The sequence below is a fragment of the Mixophyes fleayi genome, chromosome 1, assembly GCF_038048845.1.
Source record: "Mixophyes fleayi isolate aMixFle1 chromosome 1, aMixFle1.hap1, whole genome shotgun sequence".
NCBI lineage: Eukaryota > Metazoa > Chordata > Amphibia > Anura > Limnodynastidae > Mixophyes > Mixophyes fleayi.
In genome coordinates, this window is record NC_134402.1 from 175402150 (window position 1) to 175415986 (window position 13837).

The 13837-nt window shown below is 37.1% G+C and overlaps 1 protein-coding gene across 2 annotated transcripts in view; it reads left to right on the forward strand.

Moving 5' to 3' along the window:
• Positions 1–6613, forward strand: part of RASGEF1B (RasGEF domain family member 1B) — a 28252-nt gene extending 21639 nt beyond the window's left edge. The window contains exons 11-14 of one of the 2 annotated variants that reach the window (XM_075204551.1): positions 1739–1834; positions 2908–3031; positions 4600–4672; positions 5185–6613. In XM_075204551.1, the coding sequence (XP_075060652.1) occupies positions 1739–1834; positions 2908–3031; positions 4600–4672; positions 5185–5209 (318 nt within the window). In that variant the 3' untranslated portion in view covers positions 5210–6613. Of the gene's footprint in view, positions 1–1738; positions 1835–2907; positions 3032–4599; positions 4912–5184 lie in introns of those variants that run through there. The other variant, XM_075204550.1, reaches the window with a different exon arrangement.
• The last annotated feature ends 7224 nt before the right edge of the window (positions 6614–13837 follow it).

Genomic DNA, 13837 nt, shown 5'->3' on the forward strand with positions numbered 1-13837 from the left:
ACACAGCTGACAGAATCTGTCTTTTTTTCCACAACAGGCAAAGTTTTCTGTTTTAAAATACTGATATGCTGATATATTAAACATGTATCAATATTTATATTTCTTTAAACCTGTACAATGTGAGTTTTTGTGTTAATGCTGTCAGAAAACTGAATATACATGAAGGCATAGCAGGTTAGGCTCTCTGGAGGATTCCCCCCATGTTTGCTATTTATGGGGGGGAAGGGATTGAATAAAATCGGATAACCTTGGAAGAAGTCTGCACTATATCAGAACACGCTGATAAAATAAAATTAAATGGAAAAAAGTTGCTGATGTTAAAGAACAAATTGGGACACAAACGTGTACTTTTGGGTCATAATTTTTAAAATGGTTGCATTTTCTTGTTGTTTAATAATACATCAATATATTGCTTCAGTGTGCTGAAAGAAAGACACGTATATCCTTTAATAAGCACTTAACACTGGGGTTTTAGAAAGCTGGGCTAATTTACAGCCCATAACTCCCTGTTTTCTGCTGACAAGCAGTACCTCTACAGCCTGCACCTCTTATAGATTCACCGTCTATAAATTAACTAGCAAGTCGGGAAAGCACTTCTGATTTATAGTTCTAAATAAAATATACACCTTTTAGTACATGGGGATTATAATTACAAAAGAAAAATGCTGTGTCAATTTCTTTCTGTATTTTGGGCAGCAGCCAAGTAGCTCCTTGTCCAGCACCCATTTAGGAGAGAAGTTGTTCAGTATTTCGGTATGTTTACATCTGTCATTTTTCATGGACCAGATATTGTGACTGTAAGATCTTTCCTACTTGTACATCACTTCAGTTGATGCGTTGCATGCTTATATGAAATATTCACACTCCACTATTGTAAATAATTTGCTCTTTCTTATCCGCAATGAAAGAGACTATATTTACTATACCATTTTGCAAGGAATTATTTCTTTATGCTGCAGCAGAGGTTAAGAATTCTCTTTTTTTTTTTTCCCTTCAGAAACGTGAAATATATATTTTTCTAAGACACTTGAAAGCCTACTGGGCATTCAAATGGCAGCCTAGCATACAACAAAACTGATTTATTTGCATGGACAAATAAACTTCAGCTTAAGTTTAGTATTATCCTATATCAAAGTGCACGTGTTGTCTACGTAATGGGGTCTGAACCCACAATTAGCACATTGGTTCACTAGCCACTAGTGATGTCACTCACTGGGATATGAATCACGTGCACTTCTCCAGCTCCAAGTGAATTGGTAGGAGGACTCTTGTTCTTGGAATTAGTGATGACACTAGTCTCTGGGGATTTGGTAAGCTGCATTTTCATTCTTATTGGTTCATGCAACAAACTGGTTGCCTTCTGCTGTGTTTAGGCAAAAGGTTTCCTTTAAACCGAATTGATACTGACGCTTCAGATTTAAGTTGGCGACTAATTTTGTTGCCTAGGAAGGATTCTTAACGGTTCTACAAACTAGTTCTAAAATAGCTTGGTGCGCTTAACTTGTAGCTGAACATTTCTGTATCCTATTAACAGACGTTCATTGATTGTGTGTTTTTGTCTGTTTTTTTGCCATCCCCTAACATCACAAATTACCCCTTTTTATTTGATATGACTATATTTAAAATTGGGTTAGTTTTGCTTATTTGGGTTATAACCTTTTTAGATGGACAACAATTTTTGTTTAATGAAAACATAAATCTGGTTCTGTTAGCTTATGGCGTTCTTTGTTTCATGTAGATTGTGATCCCGTTCTGCAGCCTGCTGATTAAAGATATCTACTTCCTGAACGAGGGCTGTACCAGTCGTCTTCCTAATGGACATGTCAATTTTGAGGTACGTACACCGGATATATGGTTATATTTCAGTGGGTTGCTCTGCTCTACCTCTCTTTCTTTGATTTACATTCATGTTAACAAGGTAACGGGCATTAAATATTTTTCACAGTAAGTATCTACATGATCTTTAGACGTTCTATTCCTGTGTTTAAAGTTACAACATTAAATGTTTCCTAGCTGGTGATGTGCAGGGGTTAAACATCTATTACAACAGCCAGTTTAAAAAGCTCAAGGCAGAGCTGTTGTGATGAGCCAATATAGGGAGGATTCATAAACTTTGTTATATGAATATAGTATCCTCTAGGACATTGGGAGTGCTCAGTGGCTTTTAACAATTTTCCTTACTCCGGACAATATAATGTTACACTATGTTGTACAAATCGTATCTTATAGAGCAATCTTTCTTTGCTGTATTTCCTATGAATGCTAGGAGAACCTAAACAGTACCTATTCTGAATATGATCACTGAAATGTCAGCCGGTTATCATTATGGGGTCTATTTATTAATGTTCGCACTTTCCTCCTGTAAACTAGCATGTCATGTTGATGCATTTCTCAGCAATGCCAGAACAGCACCTCCAATAAGAGACTGTCCCTTTCATACACTATACATATGAGATCGCTTCCACCACTAGCTCATTGCAGCGGCGAAAGACTTCTGAGTCCTCTTCTTATGCTGTTCGTTGAACATGGTTAGGGGCAGTGGAGGCTGAGGGCTGCGGCTCTTTGTTTGCAGAAAGAAAAATATCTTGGTAAAATACAAAACTTAAACCGAGCTTGGGTTCTATTAGTGTGAGGATGATTATTTGTGAGCATGATTTATCTGAGGATTGGATTAATTATATAGGGTAACACCATTATGGTCTGTCTGTGACAGACAACAGAATATTTGTTATGCGATTATGTAAATCTGCCCCTGACCATGACTAAAAATCCCCAAACCTGTAGTTTGTACTAAAATGCATGTATGTCTCCTTTTAAAAGAGCGAGGAGCCCAAAACCCTCCATTCCCTTCTACCCTACAGTTCTATGTTTGTTCTGACATGTGTGCACTGTTTTCTTAATCTTCAGAAATTCTGGGAGCTGGCTAAGCAAGTCAGTGAATTTATGGCATGGAAGCAAGTGGAGTGTCCCTTTGAAAAAGATCGGAAAATTCTGCACTATGTCCTTACTGCCCCAATATTCAGTGAAGATGGTAAGATAATTTTCCATCGTTGAACCTGCATCACAAAGTTACAAAGATCAGCAATACTTTACAGAGTATATTTTATTAAATGATTGTTTACCACTCAAACATGAGAATTGTGAATGCTTCTTAGTATGCCGGCGTCACCGTTTAGTAAGATACCCACATGGAGCGTTATGGTTATTGAATTGTGTAGTCGCCCATTTCCCAGTGAGTCACAAAGATTAATTTTTTCCCATTAAAAAAGGGGAATACTACTGGTAATTGTGATCTCACAATGCCATAGGAGAGGATTGAAGTCCCAAAATAAATAATGAACTAGCAAAAGCATCAGAAGAAACATGTATGTTGCCTTTGTATGGCTAGTGTAACTGTATTTTAGGTGTTTAGGTCCAGTTCACACATGGTGCTCCATTACTTGGGTAATCTCGCATCACAGTTGCTATTTGTATTTATGTCTCACAAATAAGTAATCTGTAGACTGTGTAATGTGTCCCAGTAATCCTCATATTGTGTTACTGACTGTATGCTTTAACTAACTTAACTTTACTTAAAAAAATAAATAAAAATAAAAAAAATACCTGAAATGACTATAAAAATAAATGTTTATTATGACCTTTCTGAATATGAAAAATGTTAGCAGTTTCAATATTTGAATTTGTCATTATATAGGATACAAGTTAACCCGTGCATGATACTCATGCATTCTAGTCAAATCAAGCTACTTAAGGTGTTGAAAAGGTTCTTGTCATGCATTTGGGCCTAGCCCAGGCCTCCTCAGGGGAAGAGCGTTACTTCCCGAGGCAAGCACCCTTTTTTAACGTGGTTTTGTCCACATGTCACCACCTCATCATTTTTCTCCACCTCATCCTTCATCTTCATCGCCACATCCTTCATCAAGCTACTTAAGGTGTTAAAAACTCCCCACTGTCACCCCCGGCAACCACCAACCACTCCCAACTGTCACTTCTCCTTCAAGAAATATATAGGTCAGTGTATAACTCTGCCCAGCAGGTGGCGCTGTAGCTTGGTTTTTTTTTTTTCACACACGCCACTAGGCATTTATATAGTAGATTCTTTAGCCCATGAAGTCTATATTTGGGAAGTGCCTAGTGGTAAATTTTCTACCTACCCCCATATATCCCCTTATTATTCCTTCATGGTAAATGTAGTGGTTTCTATATGCTGCTACCTGCACCCAGCTTTGTGTGTGACAACTTACTGAATCTGGCAATCCTAATACTCTGTTGGTGTGTGAAATAACGGGATCGCTGTCCAATTTAGCCCAGCATGGATAGCCATTAGACATCTGATGACGTGGTTAGAGTATGAGAACAGATAGCCATAGCCTTCCAACCACATATTACAGCATGTACAATTATGATCCGATCGCTCTTGAACTGATTGATATTGGGTGTCAAGACCATTCTGCAAAAGAATGTAACTAAAAGGTAGCGACACATGCAACAGACAAAGCTTTATTCCTGTATTCTGTGTCTCCAATCTTTGATCGAAGGATTTGTTATACCCATGTGATACAGTACATTCACATTTGTTTCCTATACTTCTTGATCTAGGTCTTTATCTGGCCTCCTATGAGAACGAGGGTCCTGAGAATCACATTGAAAAGGACAGATGGAAAACTCTGAGGTGCGTGTCAAGAGCCATGCCACCCGTCAGTCAAGGGTGTATGTCTGCAACACTGGATAGTCACATTCAGAAATCTATTTGCAAATTTCAATGACAAAAATCTGTTATTTATTTGGAACGTTGGCTTTGCTTTAGCTATTACTTGTTTATGTTTTTCTCTTTGACTGTTTTTAATATATTTTATATATTGTCTGTGTCATTTTTTCATATTTGAAGCATTAAATTATATTTTATTCATACTCCAGTGTCTAGTTATCCGTTTTGTCAAATTATTCTATATGATTAAAAAGGCAGATCAGTGACCTCTTGAATGCAAGTCTTACCAAAATAGATTTCTTTTCTATAAGTTTTTCTGACTGCCACCTCTTATATACGTATTTAAAGTATATGAGCTATGTAGCATAAAACTATTACACTGATAAAAAGTGTAATATAACAACATCCATATTTAAGGCTTAGATATCATCATGTTTATGTCCCTTTTTAAAAAATTTTGTTTTATTTTCTTCCAGGTCAGCACTTTTGGGCAGAGTCTAATCTATGAAGTCCCTGCCATGAAATGACCATTATTTATGGACTCATTTTGCACTGAGTGGGCTTTGAGTGATGGGAGCAGAGCAGGCAGCTGAAGCTTTCCAGCACAGCAGACGTGAATCAAGACAGCTTGAGGGCAGACAGGAAGATTAAATGAATTTCCACTGCCTTGACTGTGGTGCCTGCTAGGACAAATAATAACTGGATATTTCACAGTCGTCCCTATGCTGAGTTATATTTCCTCAGTCGCGTATAGATTCTTTACCTGCTTATCAACCCAACCCAGCTGTTGCTCCTGCACAATAATAAAAAAAAAAAAAGTCACTCTGTTCAGCGCTGTAGACACAAGGAAGTACTTTAAGCAGAAGATTAATAATATCAATATAATAAAAATTAGAACTGATAACCACTCGCTGGCGGGGGTCCCCAACACAGGAACGCTGAGCAGTGTATTTGTATTCAAATCTCTAGTTTACTGCTGGGAAGTAAACTGTCAACAATGTGACTTATTGGAAACTATTCATAATAATAGTTTTGCAAATATATAATTGTCTTTATCACAGAGCTAAAGTCTAACTCTGAAATACAGGCAACAATGTAACAAAGTAAATGGACTGGAGCTGTTTACAATAACATTTTTTTTATAGTTGTTTTTGTTGTTTTACAATGTTTTTGTTTTTCCTTCATTTCCTGTCTCCTGTGTTCTTATGATTTTTCTCTTTTTAATACAGAAAGGTCTGTACAGAATAATGTGGTACAGAACAAGTTGTGCACTGAGTGTATTACTATAGAGAACGTATTTTTCATCACTTTCCATTTTATACTGTTGCATTTTTATAAGTAGGCTTTGTATCACGGTCTCCATTTTTGGTCTACAACACCACAGCAGCATATATCGGCTTATCGTGATGTCGTGTAGAGGCACAGCAATATGATTTTATTTATTTTTTTACATCTTACCAGAGGGAAATGCATCATTTCTTGAATAATTGGCAATGAATCAACATATCTGATAATTAACTGCTAAGAAGAAATGTTTGTAATTTAAAGTAAGAAGTCTATTTTTACTGCAAAAGATGCGAGTATGAATAAGAATAGTGTTCTGAAAATGCTAATTTGTATTCCTATTACTTTATCTATCTTTTGGTCTTCCTTTTACTCTGATATGACTGTCCTTTTCCATGGATAAACAGACCTTTTTTACCTCATGTATTTTTCCTTCCAATGTGTATCAAGCTGTGCGGAGGCGTTGCAGCGTTGGAGGTCGTTGTTGTATACTTTCGGTATACAATTATCATGAAACAAATTGCATAATATCCCACTTCTTCCAGTGATGGACTGGTTATTTTGTGCATGTATTGTATATAAAAGGTGAAAATGAAGATGAAAATAAACTTGTTAATGTGATGATGCGCACACTACTATACCTTTCAAGTATGTTCAACTCCTTGCGGTGTTTTGTGGCCATGCTAAGGCCTAAGGTTCCACAGTGGAAGGTGCAATAGTGGGTTTTTAATGAATAAGCTATAACTGATGACATCATTACTCAACTGGACTAAATATTATAATTGATGGATTATCACAGAATAAAAGGAATGCATCTACAGGCACATGTATACAGTGAATTATCAGCCTTATCATTAAGGTCAGTATAAGACTCTGAAAATCCTGAAGCTGATCCTCTAATTACCAGATAAACCTTGATACATAAAGCCAGGACACTACAAACACATATACAAAGCTAAATATAGATATAACCTATGTATATAATTCTATTAAACTATGTGTCTTTGTATGGTCATATACTACAACATTGTTTACAGAACTGGTAGAAATCGAGATGCCGCACTGTTTTATTGATGGAGCTATGAACAATTTATGTATTTTGTCTATGCAGAAAATACCCTTTTAAAATATGATGGGTGGTAAGACCTGTAACAGGTTTATTGATACAAAAAGGGATTTACATACTAAACTAATGTCAAATTCAGTGACTAAAGTTGCTGGGAAATGACATGCTGATATATTTCTAAGACACATTTGTTAGAATTTACATAATCAATTTTAGATACATTTTGTGCACACGAGAAAACTGCTGGGAAATTAATATTCTGGCTAGCAGCTGTTCAGACAAGACATTAGACACCTCCCCACTACTTTTGCATGAATACATTCAGGAGCTCCCCAGAGAAGGACATTCTGTGTCTTGAAATGAGGAGCAGACGTGCATTAATTTTCTTACATCAGGGTTTCAATCTTGGATTTGGGATATAGGCACAACATCAGCAACCTCTTTACTAATTCACATAATATTTCTAACTGAAAAGTCTCAATTTCGATGCAGAAAATATAAAAATTGTCAGAATCAATGATCACTGTATATTAAACGTGACTTACCCACCAGTAGACTGGAGGAAAAAAATGCATAAAGAAATCGGGTTCTAATATGCTGTGAAACATTAAGAATGTGAAGGCTTACAATATAATGGTTTAAGTACAAAAACACTGTCACCGCTAGCAGCCAATGAGACATATTCCTTTGTTCATTTGAGGCGGACTACACACAATGAAATCTGGTTGTCGAGCCCAATATCTTACCAGCCAGATCTTGTAGCAATTCACACAGATCTTGCCTTTCATATTCTAGATCACATTGTCCCTTTAATCCAGGCCTGGCCAACATGTGGCTCTCAAGGTGTGAAACTACAAGCCTGCTTTTTCTACTGATATACCTGGCAATAGCTAGCAGGTGATGCTGGGAGTTGTATTTCTGCTACACCTGGCGAGCACCAGGTTGCCCAGGCCTTCTGTACACACTACAGTGTTTTCGGCCAATTATTGGGCCAATCACCCGATAAACAACTGTTCAGCGCAATATTGCATTAGTGTGTACACTTAGACAATGATAGTCGTTACAAAGCACAGACCAGCGTTTGTTTTTATTGTTCAGCAGAACTATAAATCATGTTCAACTATGGAACGACATCCTTCCAACCCTGCAGTGGGAAGAACACAGATCTGAGGGTAAATCTTTTTAAGCATGTATAGTGTGTACGAATGAACTGGCATGCTGATCAGGACTTTTTATTTTTCAGTCATTCATAAAATTGTTGTAGTTAACACATTGGGTTGGAAAATTCTGTAGTGTGTACCTAGCCTTAGTCTGAACTGTCAAGTCCTATGGGGCTTAGTTAGTGCACACAGCCAATAACTTCTTACACTGGCAGATTGTAACCATTGTCTGATTGCATTTTCTATCAATTATTATGCAAACTGCAGTATATAGGTAAACTATATTCTTTCTTTGTAAAACAATGGGATGTGGAAATAATCTACTCATTAGCAGAGAGAGAAGGTCCCTTAGTAATAGAGGCATCTCTCATTGTCAAGAATGTATCACAGCAAATTGAGTTAACCACTTCCCTACATTTCAGGAAAGGTAGTTGGTGACTTCAAGTACATTCCTCATGCAAAACATATGCATTTTAGTCTGTGTGAATTGGATTTGGAGATTTGTAAACATTTTAAATGCTGTAATTTATAAATATTTTCTAAACCCACAAGTCAAGTTGGGTTCTAAGGTAAACTTTGTATCATTTAATTTTGCTATAAAAGATAGAACTACAATGTATATTCCATTCAAAATGCAATATTATTATTTTATTTTTTTTGAAAGATATATTGCTATTTGTGAATAACCAATACAACAAAATGCTATTCCCTGGCAATGTGTGGTACAGGACCACTAGAAACTCAATACACCATTTTATTTTCCTCATGTACTGTATTTCCAGATACTCTAATTAGCAGGTACTATAGTAAAGGAGCATTCCACAAGTATGGAAACCAGACTGCTAGTTCTGGAGACTGAGGCGCGTGTATATATATAATTGTAATGTATTTTGACTTGCTTATAAAATGCATTTATAATTTATGTAGTTGAAATGAGAGCGTAAATAAAAGTAAACTGCATTGTGCATATTAAGAACATTGCCTCAGTTTCTTGTTTGTTTTTCTTGCTGTGTGTAGAGGAGTGAATTCAGAAGTAGCGCTAGCATATTCTGTAGCATTTTATAATTGGGAACAAACACTGTACTAAAACAATACTGGATAATCTAGACCAAGAGGTAAGAGGGCCCTGCTCTCAAACCTGCCATCAATCCACACTTGTTTTCTTTTTGAGATACATATATATATATATATATATATAAAAATAATCATCACTTATTGCGCAGCTTAACAGATTTCTTAGAGCAACTAGACTTACATTTACCCAGCTCCATAATGGTTTGAACAGAACAACCTTCCTCGGCTGCAACTGTGGCAGCACCAATCCTGAAAGAATGAGTAGTCGGCCAAATTTAAACTCGGGCTAACCCATCAAAATGTCTCAAGCATTTACGTCCAGCAGCCAACCCCATTTCCAAATAACTACCAGAAAAAAAAAACTAGGCAAACAACAGCTTTGTTTCTAAGCAACAACATAATCCAATGCCCTTTACTGAGTTGATCATTCGGGGACATGCCCAGAAAAAGTCCATAGAAAAGCCAAGCGAAATAAACAAATTCAAAATGCATCAACCGCTGGCAGCGCTACGGTCTCCATCCGCTTCACCAAAAGATCTCCATAAATAGTCTGCCTCCTACCGGAGTAAGCTTGGCCCAACCTAATTCTAATTCAATATCAACATTTATTAATATAGCACCAGCAGATTTACTTTATCATTACGTAGCACTTTACAATTGGGAACAAACAGTTATAAAACAATACTGGGTAATACATAAAGGGGAGTAAGCGGGTCCTGCTCGCAAGCTTACAATCTATGGACCTTTTAAATCTTTGCTGACCAGACATCCTTGGCACAATTATAGAAAGAAAGATCTGCCAGGGCTGACACCATAGAGGCATTAGACTTCCCAGAATAAAAACCTTCCCATATGAAAGCTTATAAACATTTCGCCTCCGTCTTAACTCTGAGGCAACTCATGTTACTGAATCAGTCCCATGACGTCTACACCTCCTTATACTTCTTCATAGTTGCCAGGGCCAACGCATTCCCAAGAAGACCTATGCTGGCTTCAAAATCTGCCAAACGTAATCGGGGCATGACATACGGACATCATCAAATCCGAAGTTATCTGTATTCCATCATCTGCCCAAAATACACAAACAACTTGTTAACCCACTGGGAAGACCCATTATATCTGGTATTAATTGTATTACCTCAAACCTTTCTGAATACATTGATTTGTTTCTACAGCCGGTAGTCATCAAACAATTAAGTTACATAAAAGATACCACACAAGTGATCAACCTCTTGAACAAGATTGCATGGTGAGAAAACTACGTCATGTTGACAAGTGACGTAACTTCTTTATATTTGCTTATAGATCATAATCAAGGTTGCAGACATATTAATACCTGGTGGTAATTTGTATCCCAATGCTTGGAATACTGACACTGACTATACGTACAGAAAAACCCCGAACAGTCAAATCACGACATAATTAAAATCTACATTTACCTTGACACTGAACGGAGGACATTACCAAAAGAACTGCTATGCAACTGCTAGAAAATCCGAAGATGCTGGATGCTCGCACTTCGTTGTGATGTCACCGAAGACAGCAACATGTACATTTAAAGAGGTATGTTTACGTTAGGTTTAGGGGTTAGGGGTAGGCTACGTCAAAAGTTGTTGACGTCAAACCGCCGGCATTCATCATCTTTGGATTGTGTAGCCGTTGCATAGAACTTTGTTCTGGTAATGTCATCCATCGGTGTTATGTGTATATTATAATTATGTCGTAATTTGACTGTTCGGGTTTTTTTTTTGTAGGTATACTCGTTGTTGGTATCCCAAGCATCAGGATACCGTACCCAACCCATTAATACCATTTTAAAAACAAGTTCCGACATCCCTGACAGACAAATAGAATTTCTAATTCAAGCAATATTATTTATTTTACAGCGCACCTATTTTTAGTTTGAAGGTGAGTGTTACAAACAGGTTCGTGGAACAGCTATGGGTACAAAATTTGTGCCAATGTATGTGAACCTATTTGTAGCACAGTCGGAAAATGAATTCATTTGAAACAAATACTCCTATCGTCATCACATTTTAATATGGAAACGCTATATAGATGATGTGCTTTGTATATGGACAGGCCCTTCTGATCTATTAAACAAGTTTTTAGTTTACATAAATACAAATAATCTTAATCTTCAATTTTCCACTACATTAAGTAACGGGTAGAATTCTTAGATTTGGAAATATTTGTGAAAGAGAATGAATTAAAAAACAATAACATTCATAAAAAAGTAGGATACAAATAAATGTATTCCTGTCTCAAGTAATCATCATGCTTGTTGGCTGAACAATATTCTGGGAGGACAGTTCCATAGAATTAGATGGAACTGTTCTGAGATAAATGACTATGTAATCCAAGTGTCTAATTTGAAACAGCGATTCTTAGAGAGAAAGTATAAAAATTAGGACATAAATGGGGCCCATGAGATGGTAAAAACTTTAGATAGAAAGAAACCTCTATGTTGTAAATCTCCAAAAGAGGCTATGAAAAATTAAGTCCTTTTTATTACCGAATTTAACAATCAATCTAGATCTATAGAACATGCATTGAGAAAACACTGGCCTATATTGCTACAAGATGACAACCTAAGAGAGATAATACCTGAGAAACCGAAGATTGTTTACAGATAGGCACAAAGCACATAAACAAAAGCAAATACATAGCCAAGGTAACATGGATTGGTGAAGATAAAAAAGGCTCCTATTGTTGTATGAAATATCAAGCATGTAAAATTACAACACAAAGAAGTACCAAAGGTATTACCCATTTCAAGTCACATTTAAAAAATAAAATAAAAATTACACCATAAAATAAAAGATAACATGTGATTCAGTTGGGGTTATATGCATGTTGGAATGCCCCTCTTGGCTACATTATGTAGGTAGAACAAGCAGGAGTCTAAAAATACGAATACTGGAACACATTAGAAATATTCAGAATAACATGGACACATACAGTATACCTGCAACTTTTTAAAAGAGCATAATAGTGATCCAAAAGACTTGAAATTTTTGGGCATTAAAATAAGTAGAAAAATCATGGAGAGGGGGCAAATTTACTGCCCTTATATCAAAAGAAGAAGCCTGCTGGATATGTAATTTGGGAACTCTTTGCTCAAAATATATCATATATTTTGATTTAGGGGAATTTTTAACCAGATTGTCATGACTAAGTATAGCGTACCTGCTATCGTTGGCACTACTCGAAGGAAGGTGCGGAGTCTAACGTGCCCCTGGTGTTCACCAGGGACCCCCACAAGGAGGTATGGACTCAGCTGCAGGGAACACGCAGGTTGCGGTCCTTCCACGAGTCAGATAGCGAAGCACGAGAGAAATGTCAGACAGGCCGGTTCAGCAATGGTGCGGGCAAGGCAGGTACACGGGGAGAATCCAAAGGGGTGGTGAGTCAAGCCGGGTCGGTAGCGTTCTGGCAGCGTGGTACAGAAGGGAGATCCAAAAGAGTAGTCAAGGCAATCCGGGTCACAAGGGTCACAGGCAAATGGCAGATAATCAGGAGGCAGGCAAAGGTCAGGAGACAAGTTATCACAGGTACAGAGGAAACGCTGGAGGACAGGTAGACCTGAAACTCTGGCACTGGAGGTGGGGTCAAGAGAGGCTTAAATAACACAGGTGCCCAATCAGCTTCAGCGCAGCAGCGCCATCCTATTATTAGCGCCGTAGTGCTTCCTAGATGTGGCGACGCTTCCTGCACAGTAGCCGGGCGGCCGAGCGGGGAGGAAGTTACGCGGGGATCAGCGGGGCGCCCGTCCGGGATCCAGGCAGCGCCTGGCACAGATAAATGAATCAGATAGCTTTTATTGTACTGTGCTGACCCTAGCCTAATTTAATAAGAACTATAAAATTTTATAATACACAACTGTTTTATACTATATTTTTATGGATGTTTCTTATGGTTGTTTTATTGGTGATTTTTAGTATTTTTTACATTTTAATGGTTTCTAATACAAATGTACCATTCACCGGTTTTACTATAAAAGCACAGGAGCTGCCCACTATCTGTTAATTTTGGAATTTATGACTATGTTTTTCATAGATTGCTATATATGTAGTATTATTATGTTGCTATAATCTATAATACAATGTATTATGTTGGCTATGATTTTAAACCCATAATTTATTTCATTTTTGCAGCCAATTAATTTATAACACAACACTAGTTTTTCCAACAAAATCACACATAGTTAATACACTATTATTCCTATGTATGCTATATGTTTCTATAAAAGACTATCATTGTGAAACTTGTTTATTAAAACCAAATTTTCAATTACACATGTGCATTTAAAGCCTGCAATATCAGATAAAAGGTAGTAAATGAGAGGAAACTCAATTAGCATCCCCTCGCTACACCTGTTTAACAATCACTGCCACTATACATAAAGACAGAAAGCAGAGTGGACTGTCTTTATTTACATGCAAATCCCTGAGGAAGCACTATAAAGTGAAACGCGTAGGATTCTCATCACAACAATTGTTTTCTACTTATTTACAACTACATTTATTCGATTTTGAATCACCG